General features: G+C 32.7%; 1 protein-coding gene across 2 annotated transcripts; it reads left to right on the top strand.

Moving 5' to 3' along the window:
* Positions 1–1,130: 1,130 nt before the first annotated feature.
* On the top strand, positions 1,131–10,872 carry LOC129893873 (uncharacterized). 2 transcript variants are annotated; one of them, XM_055969295.1, is made up of 6 exons: positions 1,131–1,300; positions 2,035–3,676; positions 3,863–4,105; positions 6,611–6,691; positions 9,590–9,973; positions 10,592–10,872. In XM_055969295.1, the coding sequence occupies exons 2-6, from the start codon at positions 2,408–2,410 to the stop codon at positions 10,646–10,648; spliced, it is 2,034 nt and encodes a 677-aa protein (XP_055825270.1). In that variant the 5' UTR covers positions 1,131–1,300; positions 2,035–2,407; the 3' UTR covers positions 10,649–10,872. The 2 variants fall into 2 exon arrangements, with proteins under 2 accessions (XP_055825270.1, XP_055825269.1); XM_055969294.1 differs by having other exon boundaries at positions 1,131–1,499.
* The last annotated feature ends 3,428 nt before the right edge of the window (positions 10,873–14,300 follow it).

The following is a 14,300-nucleotide window of genomic DNA, read 5'->3' as shown; positions in this document are numbered from 1 at the left end:
AATTTTTTAAGTGATTTAAAAGTTAAAAATAGATAATTATCTATTTTTGATTTTTGACTTTTTTTTTTAAATATAAAATTTGTACATTTGTCAAACTAAAGTCACTTAAAATAAATCAATCCAAACACCTATTCATTCTCTTGACTCTTCCAACACTTTTGTTTGGATGGTGGTTAATACTGTCATGCATCCGTAGTTTGAATAATAGATTACATTCAGGAAAAAAGGAAAATACGAGGTAAAATAATTATAAAAAAACATGATAAATAATAAAATAAAATAATTAGATAATAAATAAAAAATAAATATGGACCAAAAAAAAAGATAATAACGTCATCACACTAAATAAATTAATAAATAAAATGGCATATAATATTATTAATATAATACAGTAAATTTTAAAAAACAATCAAAATAAATATTACTATACTATATTTAAATTTACAACTCAGTATTCAACGCAATAGGTAACATCCATCCAAACAAGCTGCAAGTACAAAGTACTCGGTTAGAGTTAGATTTAGAATTTCGACGTTGTAAATTACTCCGGATTATAAGTTTTTTAAAAGTGAGTTTTGAATACATTAATTATAATTATTTAGAGTACAATTTTTTGACTAAAAAAAGCTATGCTCCGCAGAAATCGTAAACCCATCATACTGTGCTATAGTACTATTTTCAGTGGCAACCCCAATACATTAAGGAAAAATTATATGTATATTTAAAATTATATATACAAATATTTTAAATTTTCATAACAAAATTTCTCACCTCCTTAATATCATACTATATTCTAATAAGAATACCATATTTTTCTTCACATAATTCAGGCACAGGACAGGGACAAAAAAAAAGGGTCACACTTTTTGTTGCTTCGTTTTCTTAAATCTTATTTTTCAGTTTTTTCTTTCCTCAAATTGTCTTAGGAGCACTTAACTTGTTGCATCATCTTTGCCTATTTTCCTCTTTGAAGCAATAATATGATAAGCCAACAATTAAAGAATCAGACATTTTAAAAATAATTTATTTTTTATCCTAATAAAATTAATTCATAATCACATAAATATTTTTTGTTTTTTTTTCAAAGGAGAGGAATATTTGCTAGAAAATTAATTAACACAAAGTACAACCGATAATGCATAGAGTAGCAAGAGTTTGGTGGATTTCTCTAGGCACCATATTATTTTAATTTCTTTTTTTGCGAAACAACTAAACTGAGGCCATGAATGTATTTCACAGAAATTAAATGGTTTGAGAGAGTTGGAAAGGAGAGAAAGGGAGAGGGAGGCGCAGTTAAAAGGTAAAGAAGGAGGAGAGTATAACAAATACAAAAACCAAGAACCACAAGAAAGAAAAAGGGAAATTTCATTTCTCTTTATCTATATATCTAAATTCCCTTCAACTCATTTTTCCCTATATATATAAAAACAAAAATATATTTATATATACCTCCAGTTGAATTAGAGATGATTACTGGTGCATCCGTTTTGATTTGATGGGTAGATATCTATGCAAGATAATTTTCTCCTTTTTTTTTGTGTGTGTGATTGAACACTTGAAATCATGAATCCTATGTAGTTTTCTGATGAGGATTTTCGTTTTTTTTTGTTTTTTTTTTGCTTTGATGGTGTTTGGAAGTTTCTGGGTTTTGGTCATTGATGGAGGACTTCATAAACTAAAGATGATCGTCTTTGTTAACAGGGAACTTGAATGTTGAAGATACTTTTCCAGTTGTTTTTAATGGGTTTTTAGAGGGGTAATAAAAAGGGGGAGAGTTGTAATTGATCGCTAATTTTTAGCTCATTTAATTTGTAAGTTGATTATTGATCCTGTTGAAACCGCCTCTAAGATCAGTGTTTTGTTAGATCGGATTAATTGAAACATTCATTGGTAAATCTTTGGGAGGTTTTTCCCCTTGATTGAGTGATCATAGCAATGTATGTTAAAATGGATGGTACATTTTCGATGATTTTGTTATTTAGATGATTACTATGAATAGAAGATAGGACTGATGTTTCGACATTTTCTTTTCAGGATTTGGTTTAATCTTGTGGAACGAATCATGGGTTGCCGGTCTGATATATTACAGTGGTGTGAAGCCAATGCTTATTGTACTACCATCCTAGTCGGGTCGAATGTAGATGATGCTGGATTATTTGATGATACATTTCTGGGAATTCCGTTGATAGATAGGTAGTGATGATAGATAATGTTGTAGATTCAATCTAGTTCTACTGCAGTTAGGTTTGTTCCGGTGGTAGGAGAATGAACTGCTGGGAATTTCATGGGGATGAGTAATTAGATATTGAATTGCTGTAAGACAGGAGATACAATTTAGGTTAGTGTAGTAGATTAGATATTGACATTTTGACGAGAAGATTGTGGAGGTAACAAATTTAAGTTAGACATGGGGTTGCCTCAAGTGCCCTCCAGCAATATTGCTGAGGAAGTGGCCACATCATTGAGCACATTTGTTCAAACTCCTGCTAGATTTGCTAGCATGAGCAGTTGTGATATGAGTGGAATGCACATAAGTTGCCTTAGCAATCGGACATCAGCGGATTTTTCATTCGTCTCGTCTAGGGATGTTTCCAGGGATGCTGATATTCTCAGTCTTCATAAAGATGGTATGACAAGTATGCATAAATTGAGGATTGATTCTGCAGAAAGTCATGGCTTCTTCACTCATAATGGTGGAAGGACTACCCAGAGCCCTGCATCAAGGATTGTTGGATTCGAATCAAAAAGTGCAATGAAAAGCCATGCTAGTTTGTTTGAAGAAAATCCATCAGATAGTGTTCATTCATCTACTGTGGTTCGGAACATTGACAAAATGAATGAGACTACAAGTTCATTAGTTAGGAAACGCTTGTTGTCTCCTTTGAATGGAATGGTTCTTCCAGATAAATTTGCAGGTGAATCTCTGGATATTGGTGGTAGTACTGTTGGGAGTAATTCCAACTTCACTCTTGATAAATATGGTGCTCCCTCACAAGAACATAAAAAGGCTCATATAGGCAACACAAACAACTTTAGTAATAAAAATTGGTTCATGCCAACTTTCCCCAGGGGGAATTGTTCGCCAACTGAAAACTGTGGAGAAGTCTCCTCTTTTGTCACAGATGGTCCTTTGTTCAATGACGGGGGGCCTGAGTCTGAGATCCCTTTTACTCCTCCATCCCCTGGGTTAAACTTTTATGCACATATGATAAAAACACAGTTGAAAGATGGGATAATGGTCATGCCCGGAGAAAATACATTCTCGCCACCACTGTCTCTTTCTCCTCTTGGACCAAAATCTCATATGAGGTTGGGATGTGCTGAAAGGTTTAGGCATTCCTGGGAGGATCATCATGATAACTACTTAATTTTGAAGGATGTGGAACACTCACTTGATCGAAGTCTTTCAGGCATTTTATCTCCCCGGAAGGAAGAGGATCGCAAAACAGGAAGTGAACTTTTTCAAGATGTTGAAGTTTTTGAGATGAACTTAGAACGTTCCACACCTGAAAGTATAAGTGCCATGAGGCGGTCCAAGGCACAAAATTCAGTTCCTACAAATCAATGTGCAAGATTTGGTAGAAGTCTTAGTGGACTGTCTGTCAAAAGGTCACTAGTCGGTTCATTCGAGGAGTCACTATTATCTGGTCGTTTGACATCCAGTGTAGTGAGCCAGGTTGGTCTAGTGCCTCAATTATCTTGAAGATGCTATTTGTGTTCTTTCAGATGTCATCCAAATTATCCTTGGTCTTTATTTTGAGCATTAGTTTTCCTTGATCTCTTTGTTTAAGTATTCGTGCCGTGATCTTGGAAATGGTTTGACAAAATGCTCTTGTTGACAAATTATAATATGCTTATGCAGAGAATTGATGGTTTTCTTGCCGTCCTTAGTATCACTGGTGGAAATTTCTCGCCACATCCTCAGAAACTTCCATTTGCTGTTACTAGCGTAGATGGTGATAACTTCTTGCTTTATTACTCATCAATAGATCTTGGAAGACCAGGTAGTGACTGTAGAGGCTCACAAATCAGGAACTCTAGCACTAATGGTTTACAAACAAACAAGGGCCGCCTACGTATACCGATGAAAGGGCGCATACAACTGGTATTCTGCTCCTATCCTCTCAGCTTGCTTGTGCATCTGTGAACATGCTTATGTCTGAAAATGCTTTATTCTAAGGAGTGTTTCATATGAAAGTGATAGCCATGAAACATATCTTTTCTCTGAGGCAAAAGGAACCCAGTTCTGTTTGCTAATTTGATAGTTGAAAAAAAAAATTGTTTGATAAACTGGTTTCATTATGAGAGAGGATTGGATTTTGGACATATTAGGTGATAAATCGGGAGATAAAATGTGATGGCACTAGCTTCTCCATACAAGAGAAACTAAATCATTTCGAGGAGAACTCTTATTTTGGTTGTTCATATACCGTAAGCTAAGTAATTTTGCGTGATCATCAAAAGCTTGTTGGAACCAATTTTTTGGTTAAGAAATACCAAAGTCACTGCATGTCCTGTAATTTATGCTCCAAATACTTAATAGCTACTCCCTTTGTCCATTTTATATAGGGGCATTTGACTCGAAACTTAATTTGAGATGTTAAATGACTCATATATTATATTAGAGATCAAAAGAAAATATTAAGCCGGTAGTTGAAAACTTAGTTTGGTAGAAACATTATCACATCAAAGTTATTTATCAAAAAAGAATAAAGCCCATCAACCTTTTAAATTCAGATGGGGAAGTGTATTATTCTGAAAATTGTGGAAGTTGCATATAATAGTATTACTAGTGGAAATAAAAAGGTCTATCATATATTTCAGGATGTAAGTAATAAAATTTTGAAGTAAATCCTTAGAATATCAATAAAAAAAATTACAAATCATTTGGCTTAATTTCTATATTCGTCCATCAAAAAGTGATGGACTCTTTCCAATAATTTAATACTGTAGAAGCAATATAATTTGATATCAATTCATGTCATTTATTGCTTGGGTCCCTTTTTTTCCAGTGAACTACGTCATTCTTAGGTGACAAATGGACAACTAGAGAGAATTAAGATAGTAATATTACAACTCAATCCAAAAATAGGTTATATATATGTTTATAATGTTAATATAGAGGGGCTGCCAACCAATATTCCAATTTCTACTTGTTCAACTTTATTTGTTGATAATAGTGATGTCCATGCTGGCTTGCGGGGGCTTCAACTATTCCACCGGGTGCTTGTTCCCTCTTAATAACACAGTTTTCAGGTAACTCTACCAACCCACCAATGCTTAGGCAGATGGTGAATGCTTTTTGTCTCTTTCAGGATTTAAACCCTACTCTCCAAAGTTTGCACCCACTTCATTGACCACTACAGCACACCTCTGGGTGCATTTGAGCTTTCTCATTATAATGTGTTCTTCATATGCTTTGTACTGGTGACATGGGTAACATTGTAGTTAAAACAGTTAAGCTTGTGCATGATCATGGTTACATCATTAGTGCTTTTATAATAGGAACTTCATATTTTTCCCCAGAGCTTTGGTCTAGTGGTAAGAGCTCAGCGCGTAGGCGTGTCTTAGGCGCACGTCACGGGTTTGAATCCTGTTGCAGAAAAAAGTCTGGTATATGAAGTGAAGAGTAGAGGGGAGGGCCCATTATCTGCCGAGTTTTGAACTATGAGCGACAGACCCTCTGGAATTTCCCGGTTATAAAAGATATAGAAAAAGGGACAGTGCACTAAGCTCCCGCTATACGCGGGGTCTGTGAAAGGGCCATACCACAAGGGTTTATTATAACAAAAATTTCATACTTTGTTCTCCTACAGCAAATTTCCTTTTATCTCCAAGATGTGCTAATTCTCACTATTTCCTCTATATTGATGTTGGTGACACAAATTGTCAACCTCATGATATCAGCGCATGAAGCCTTCTGCAGCAGAACATGCTTGAGCGATTTCTCCAAAACATCATTGTATAAGACCAAACGAACTTTCGGGTTCATTGATGGACACCTACTGTAAAATGAAGAACTTAGAAATTGGATGATTACTGAATCTATCATTGGTCCAAATTTCTTAGCCTGTAATTCTCGTGGTGAGCATGAAGTTATTGCTTTAATAGGTCTTTCCGTTTCGTTAATCACCTTGGTCTTAAGAACTCTCATCTTTCTGGTTTTTCCTTGGCTTAAAGCAGGGAGTTGTATGACTATGATTAGTCTATCGCCATTTTGTTTTGCCAGAGATCCTAAAACAATAATGATAACTTATTTGTTTCAGAGAATATCAAATAGCTTGGAGATTGATCATGAAATATCAAGTTTGAGTCCTTTATCCAGTAGTTCTCTTTGGTCATTTTCCGGAGAAAATGAATATAAACATAGTTTCTGAGATATGATACTTAAATGTAGAAATTTTCCTTTTGCGAGCAAGCAGGTCTGAACACCACCATTATATGAAAATAATATTTGTAGAAATCTTCCTTCTTTCTGGATGCTACTGCTCTTTGTGACTCCTAGTTGTACAAGATATACATTTTTTAGTACTTTTCTTATGATTTGAACATAAATGTGCCTTTATCTCTCCTTTATGTAAGTACAAACTTTTGATTGCTATTGGCGCAGGTTCTAAGCAATCCAGAGAGGACACCTATCCACACATTCTTATGTAGCTATGATTTGAGTGACATGCCAGTTGGTACTAAGGTAGGTTCAAGCTGTATTATCACTTTGAGGTGGGGAAACTATGCAACTTTGGTATAATTGTGAGAGTTTCTATTGTTTATCATAATTATGCACGAGCTTTTCTTTATCGGAGAATTATCTAGCACGGTATCACTTTATTCATTCAATTTTGATATTGGAAAATGGTTCAAGCAGCAGTAAATACTTGAAGCATCTGTGTGTGCTAGATAAGTAATCAGTTCACGAGCTTTAAGTTGAGAGCAGAACTATTGGTCGTTGTACTGATTTGGTGCATGTTTGATGATGAATTAATGGAGAACTGATGAGAGCAGAACTATTGGGCTTCGCCTTGATTTTGTGCATGTTTGGTTATGGATAAATGGGATACTGGAGGGTCTTTATAGTAGATAGGAGGTAGTTGTGTCAGATTCAACTGTGGGACTGACAGATAATCTGATATTCTGATGTTTGGCTAATTCCATGAGAGTTTTAATGATGAGTGTCAATTAAAAAGTGCTGCATCTCATGTTATATGCAGCGAAGAAGTACTATATCTTTAACACCCAAAGGGATGGCCTAGTGGTCAATGAAGGTAATTTTTTCCCATCCGTTCTAGCCTTGGAGGACAGAGTTACCTGTTACCCGTTGCTGGTGGGGGAGGTGATAATTATCGAAAAAATTACTAGGGAGAACACTTTTTAATAAATAATTACTGATTTTAAGGATACTTTTTATTTATTACCATCTATACTAATACATAGCAATATTATGATATATCTGTCATGTATTAAAAATGAATTATGCATGCAATATAAATGTATTATAAGTGTTTTAAAATATATTATACTTGTTTGGTAAGAAATTGACACAATGTATTATAAATGTATTCAAGTGTGATAAATATATTATCCATGAATAAAACTTATATTATATGAGTTTTATAAAATATTCTCACTAATATGTATTAAAATTGTATTAAAACTGTATTATAAGTGTCCAGTGAAAAAAAATTATTATTGCTAAAAATGATAAATATTTTCTTAATATAGTATATTTATGTAAGTTTCCCATAATTATCCCATGAAATTAGCATAAGCTGGCCCGAACACTATGGTTATGAAAAAAAAATTGTACTATATCTCAGTGTTTTATGCAGTCAACTAAAGTTTGAACTGTTTCGGCTTGTTGAACCTAGATGGTTAGCCTTGGAAACTTTAGTGATGACTGGGGAGCAGAAGCAAATAATTGTAGTTATAAGAAGGTTGGCTAGAATTTCTAGAAACCTTTTTTTTTCCGAAGAAGCTAGTGAATTTTGTCAAGATTCTTTAGGGGGGGGGGAGCTTTTTAATGTTCTGTTGGACTGAAAGCTAAGTGCTAAAGATCCTGCATATTCACAAAATGATGTTACAAAAATGCAAATGTTAAGATCAAGTGTGCTGTCATAAACTAGATTTTACGATAGATCACATTAACGAAGGAGCAACATAGAGGGTAAAAGGAAAGAATAGATAGTTTGGCATATCTGATGTAAGCCTCCAACTGCTGCACCCATCTTTAAGTGTGCTACTATGATGATTTAAGGTGTGTTAAAGCGGATGAGGTAGACCTTAAAGCACAGGGGAGTAAGTTGTTTCAAAAGCTTTTACAACCTCTCAAAATCTATGTGAAAGTAGCGAGGATGGAAATAAAATCCAATAAACTATATGTTATGGCCCCCTGATATGGATCTAGCTATGGGACGCTGCAATATGAGATCATAGGTTTTCTTCCTACGACCTATGGTGCTGGTTCATTGATAGAGAACCTGCAATCTCTTGAGTTGAAGTACTCAAAAACTTGAATACTTTTCTGCTCATCTTTCCATTGTATTCAAACAACTTAAATACAACATTGGTGGATTAACCACCCACCTAATAACAATGAAATAGCTTCCTACTACTACTGAAATGAGGAAGTGGAGGAACAACCTCCTTACTGCTAATAACTGCTAAGAGAAAACAGGAAAACATAATTAATAGCTGCTGAAGTAATTTACTTTCTGATTAAATTTTCCATGTGTAAACTGTTGGTAGACTAGAAGGGTGCTAACACTATATCAACTAGTTGTACCTTTACATTAGGTTTGGTGTTTGACTTGAGTTTTTATCGTTACAGATTTGTGACAATGTTGGTATAAGTGTGAGTTTTGATATATTTTTAATTTAGTGAACTCTAATTTGTTTTGAAATATAAATTATTGAGCATGGAAGTGCAAGGAGTTAATAGAGAATGGATATAGAGGATTCATATAGCTAACCACGACTATTCTGGGATTGTTGGTGGTTGGATCATGTTTTTTGAAGAGCAAGGATTAGGAAAAAGTATGAGTTGCCCATGAATCTTTTCATGTGGTTGTTGATTGAAAATCCTTAATTTATGAGATTTCTTATATCCTTCAAATATTTTAAGCTCCCATGTCTTTTCTTTGCTGGAGCATTGATTCAGTTTAGAGGATCTTTTGACACAGGAAGAAGAAACAAAATTAGTCTCTTAACTATAATGCGGTTATGCATTAGCCTTTGAAGATTTTTGTTTTAATCTCTTTTAGAGCCCAATTACATGAAACATTGTTCTTCAAGCAAACTAGTGCAAGATGGCATTGTTCTGTCTGCAGTCGAATTGTAGCCTTCTTTGCAAGCGGTCCTGGTTTCACTTCACTGGACTTGAATAGTTATTTTGCTGAGATTAATATTGGATGATCTCTGCATATACATGTGTAACAGGCAAATAGGTGCAACTATGTGCAGCTAACACGCTTTCATCTATGATCTAAGTGATCACTTTGATTTTAATAGAAAATACATGGGGCATTATTAAAGTCATACTAGCATTTATGTGAATCCACATCTGACAATGGTGATCTGATCTCTGTGATTGCAGACATTTTTACGTCAAAAGATAAATTTGTTTATGGATAAAGCTGGAAACAAGAGTTCAGATAGAAAGATGGATAGTGGACCACCGTCAGTTACTAGTCTTGAGGATTCTATGCTGCATGACAGTCATTGTACCAAATCTCATGGTACTGGCGAGGCAGGTCATTGTGGAACCAAACCTGCAATTAGCACTTCAAAGGTGAATGAGAGTACTGCTAATTCTAGTGTTCTTCGTTATGCTCTACATCTCTGGTTCTTGTGCCCCTGCCCCAAGAAGAGCACAAAATCAGGTATTCAGTGCAAAGATGATCAGGGGAGGCGATTCTACTTGTATAATGATATGAGAGTAGTTTTCCCTCAGCGACATTCAGATGCTGATGAAGGCAAGGTATGTCTAATATGGTATATGATTTACGCTGCGTTATGTATCTTATTGCTAACGAAAGTATCTGTATCTCTATTAAAAAGATTCAGTGATGTTGGACTAGATTGATCTTTGAGGCGCACACTGTTCAGCCCGTTGCCTCAGTAAATTGATTGGATGTTATTGAAATAGGTTGAAATTTGTTAAAATGAAGAAAACTATATCGTGATTACTAATTTAGACTTGTCCAACGATCCAACCTCTGCCTTCTTTCTCCGAATTTTCTCCACTGGGATTAAGGGGGAACTAATCTTTATGCCTTTCTGGAGTGATATGCTAAAAGTTCGTTAATATGTGAAGAAGAAACTTTAGAATTTGCTCGACTTCAATCATGAGATTTCCCATAACATAACACTCGTGCGTGCATGCATATTCATCAATATCTATTTTTCCGTGTTGTTTGCCAACTTTGAAGGAGATGCTTAGGTTATTGTCTTCCTTTTTCGGTGGAAGAGTTTGTTGTCCTCTGGATGCAGAAGTTCATATTGTTTGGCTCTGTAGATGGTTGCCTTCATTTGTGATATTATCGATGCTCAATTAGTTCAATGGTACTAATTGGAATCCATATTTTTGAAACTGCAGTTGCATGTAGAACATCATTTCCCCAGAGATCCCAAGTATTTTGACATCAGCGACTGAGATGGTGAACTTATTCGATGTCTCACCGTCTTATTTCCGTTGTGCATAATGTAAAATGTTATTCCTAGTTATCTAGCAGAGATCCACTTCACCTGTAAATTCTTGCCAATAAATAGTTCTCTATCATCGACCTGTACAGAATTGTACATAAGAATTTTCTACCATCAATGGAAAAAAATAATATGGGAAGAGAGAAATGTTTTTTTTTTCTTCTCTTTTCACTATTCTGAAGTGCTGAATGTAAATCCACTTGTCACGTTGGGCTGGAAAAAGTGGACGCTTGTCACTTTTTATGCAAAGCATTTGTATACATATAATCTATTTACGGTAGGGGGTGGGGAGGCGACCATTAGTATGTAATAAGGCTCCTGAAAATTGTTTTCCAATTCAATTAGGATTGTCATTTTACTCATTTTTAAGAAATTTATTTATTTAGATAAAATAATTTGTTTTTAAATTTTTAACCAACCAAAATTGAAAAACAATTTTTTAAAAAATATTTTCTTCCAAATCAAACACACCTTTGGAACATCAAATTTCAGAATACATGTGACACAGCTGTACTAACTACTAGAAACAATTTGTTCATAGCCTAGTTTCTTCGATATGAATTCAAAAAACAACAATGCTTTTTTCTTCGATGGATGGGTCAACACGGACCAATAAATTAGTGCCACATATTTAATTAAAATTTCACATGTACCACCTCATAATTCAGTTAACATAAAAACTACCATTAAGGGCAATTGATTAGTTTAGACGGAAAGAGGGAAAATTTAAACTATTTTTAATATATTATATTAGGGGCATCTCTAACCCCTTTAAGAAAATAGAGGTTGAATAAAATTGAAATATGAATTTTATGACCATTTCCAGCTTAGGATCCTAATATAATAGCTAAACCGATAAATGAACAATATGTTTTGATTGAAGTGATTTATATTTCTTTCGATACACTACACCCCTATGTATCTGTAAACTATGAGCAATAAGGTGGATCCTATTTCTATGATCAAACGTAATCTAAAGTCCTCTTATATTTTTGTATTTGTTATTTCAAATTAAATTTTTTTATAAAAAAATGATTTTACTTTCAAAGAACTTAGAGTAGGATCAAAGAAATCTGATCCATAAATAATCTCTTCCAGTTAGAACTTAGAAGTCAAAAGTTTTAACTTTGGCTCCACAATTTTCTTCAGAAATGCATGAAAAGTCTCTCTAAAAATCCCATGTGAAATTTAAATCTAAGCTAATATGTCACGTTTCGAACTTGACTATTTCACCTGATTAGACAATTTTTTCTTACGTATTTAATTAGATCCATTGACCACAATCAGTATAATTGGTAGGCCGGACAAAACAATTTATATAGTTATTCTCTTACTTACATATTAGTTGTCAAAGTTATAAAAAATGCTTATTTTAATTAACTTTTTTGTAAATATTACTAAAATTTTGTGGGTATCTACAAAACGATGTCAATTTCTAACTCATGCATATATAAGAGAAACAAATTCTTTTGACTAGACATTTCGAAAATTCATAAACTTTTCTAAAGAGATCAAGACATCAAATAGTGACTTTGATAAAGCCACCAACCAATGTTCCTAGCCATCATCCTATATTCGAGAAATACTCTATTAATAACTCTCGAATCACATAGAAATTCAGATAGAAGAATTGTCCTCACAAGTACTTATCAATAAAAATCTGCCAATTTTTTATTTGTGACTACAATTTATTTTTCACCGCTTTAAAATTTGTTGCAAATATTTTTCATTTTACGAATCGAGATGAAATTTAATATTTATGTCTCATTTTATCTTTAATAATGTCCTTGAAATACGGTTAGTATATTCTTATTATTAAACAAAAGTGCAATTTATGGGAGAGTGATAAGAATAACATTTTTTAAAAGATACTTTTTATTTATAATATCTAAGATACATAAAAAATAAAAAATAAAAAAATATGACGACTAATATAAAACTGATGAAGTAGTTTATTTTAAGTAGTCTCGTAAAAAAAATCCTAAAACATTTGATTTGAAAATAAGAGAACACTTAAAGATGTTATAAAATATAGGTATAATTTCAGAGACCTTCCTTCAGGTTCACTCGATAACACTCACTTCTCCCGTGGTTTATGATATTACGTCTATCTCCCTTATTTTGAATTTTTTTTAACCATTCTTTAAATTTATTGAAAATAAATATAAATTAATTATGATTTGACAAGATTACCCTTCTTTATATTGATTTCTTCATATTAATGCATAAAAGATAACTTATTTAATAAATATTTTAAAAATAAATCAACATAAATAAATATTTTTTTATCCTTATGAATCGAAAGTCCTCTTATATCCAAACTTCGACTTTCCAATTCAATTTCTCTTCATTTTTCTTGGTGAAAATGGTGGGTTATCGTGAATGATATCACCAGTGAATTAGTTCACTTTACTTTGCAAATACCTTTAATTTTTGTTTGATAATTAAAAGAACACGTGTATCTATATATAATATACTACACTAATTTGTGTTGATTTAGTACTAATTAATTGTGTTGATTTGTTTTTGAAGTATTTATTAAATAAGTTATGCTTTAATAATTTGCATTAATATAAAGAAATTAATATAAATAAGGATAAATTTGTCAAATAGTAATTGATTTGTATTTCTTTTAAATAAATTTAAAGAATGGTTATAAAAAGATCAAAATAAGGGAGATAAATATAATATTATAAATTATAAAAGAATTGAGTGTTATAGAGGAAAATCTAGAGAGAGGTTTATGAAACTATCCCTAAAATACAAATTGTAATTGCAAAAGAATAGATATATCAGGAATAAATTTTAGGCAATGTTATTCTCAACCACTAAAGTTGAGTAAAATAGTTATTTTTGGAATATAGGGCAAAATATGTATTAACGGTTGTTTCCTTTATTTTGTTTATCATAGGTTGGTTGTGATCAAGTTATATTTTAAAATTAATTTTACATGACTTTTTTATTACTTTTTTTTTCTCTCCTTTTGAAATATATCGTCATTTGAATTGAAAAATTATCATAAATAACTTTTTTATTTTTATAAAATAAAAATAAAATTATATACACATCATTTTTTTCAAATTTCAGTTATAAAATTTCATCGGCTATATTATTATTGTTAAAGCTAGTTAGGAGTGATCATTAATTTCAGAACAATGATAATGACTCTTGGAGACCAGTTTACTATATAGTACTCTATAGTCGTATTATTATATAACTTGGTCAAGTGTTATCCAGAAAATTTAATAAGGGAATGTACGTAGATTATTCCATCTATCCACTTTCCACTGCTTTAGCTGCAGATATTTGATTCATTTCATGCATAGGAAGAAAAAACAAATATTCCCTCGATGTGAACCTATTTCTTTTTTAATCCGTTGGAAAATGAATGACTTCTTTTTCCCTCTAAATTTAGACTTAATGTAATTTAGATTTTCCATTTTTTGTTCCTTAATCATTATTCTCTTTGTTTCAAAATAAGTGTCACCTTAACAAACAAACAAAAAGTAATCTCAAAATAAGTATTACTTTAAAAATTCAAGACAAAATTTTGTATGTATTTCCTATTAGGACCAAAATAATTGAATGTCATGCGGAAGTTA

This window comes from Solanum dulcamara, chromosome 7 (genome assembly GCF_947179165.1).
Source record: "Solanum dulcamara chromosome 7, daSolDulc1.2, whole genome shotgun sequence".
NCBI lineage: Eukaryota > Viridiplantae > Streptophyta > Magnoliopsida > Solanales > Solanaceae > Solanum > Solanum dulcamara.
Note: the sequence above shows the minus strand (reverse complement) of the source record. Positions and strands in the feature narration are given on the sequence as shown.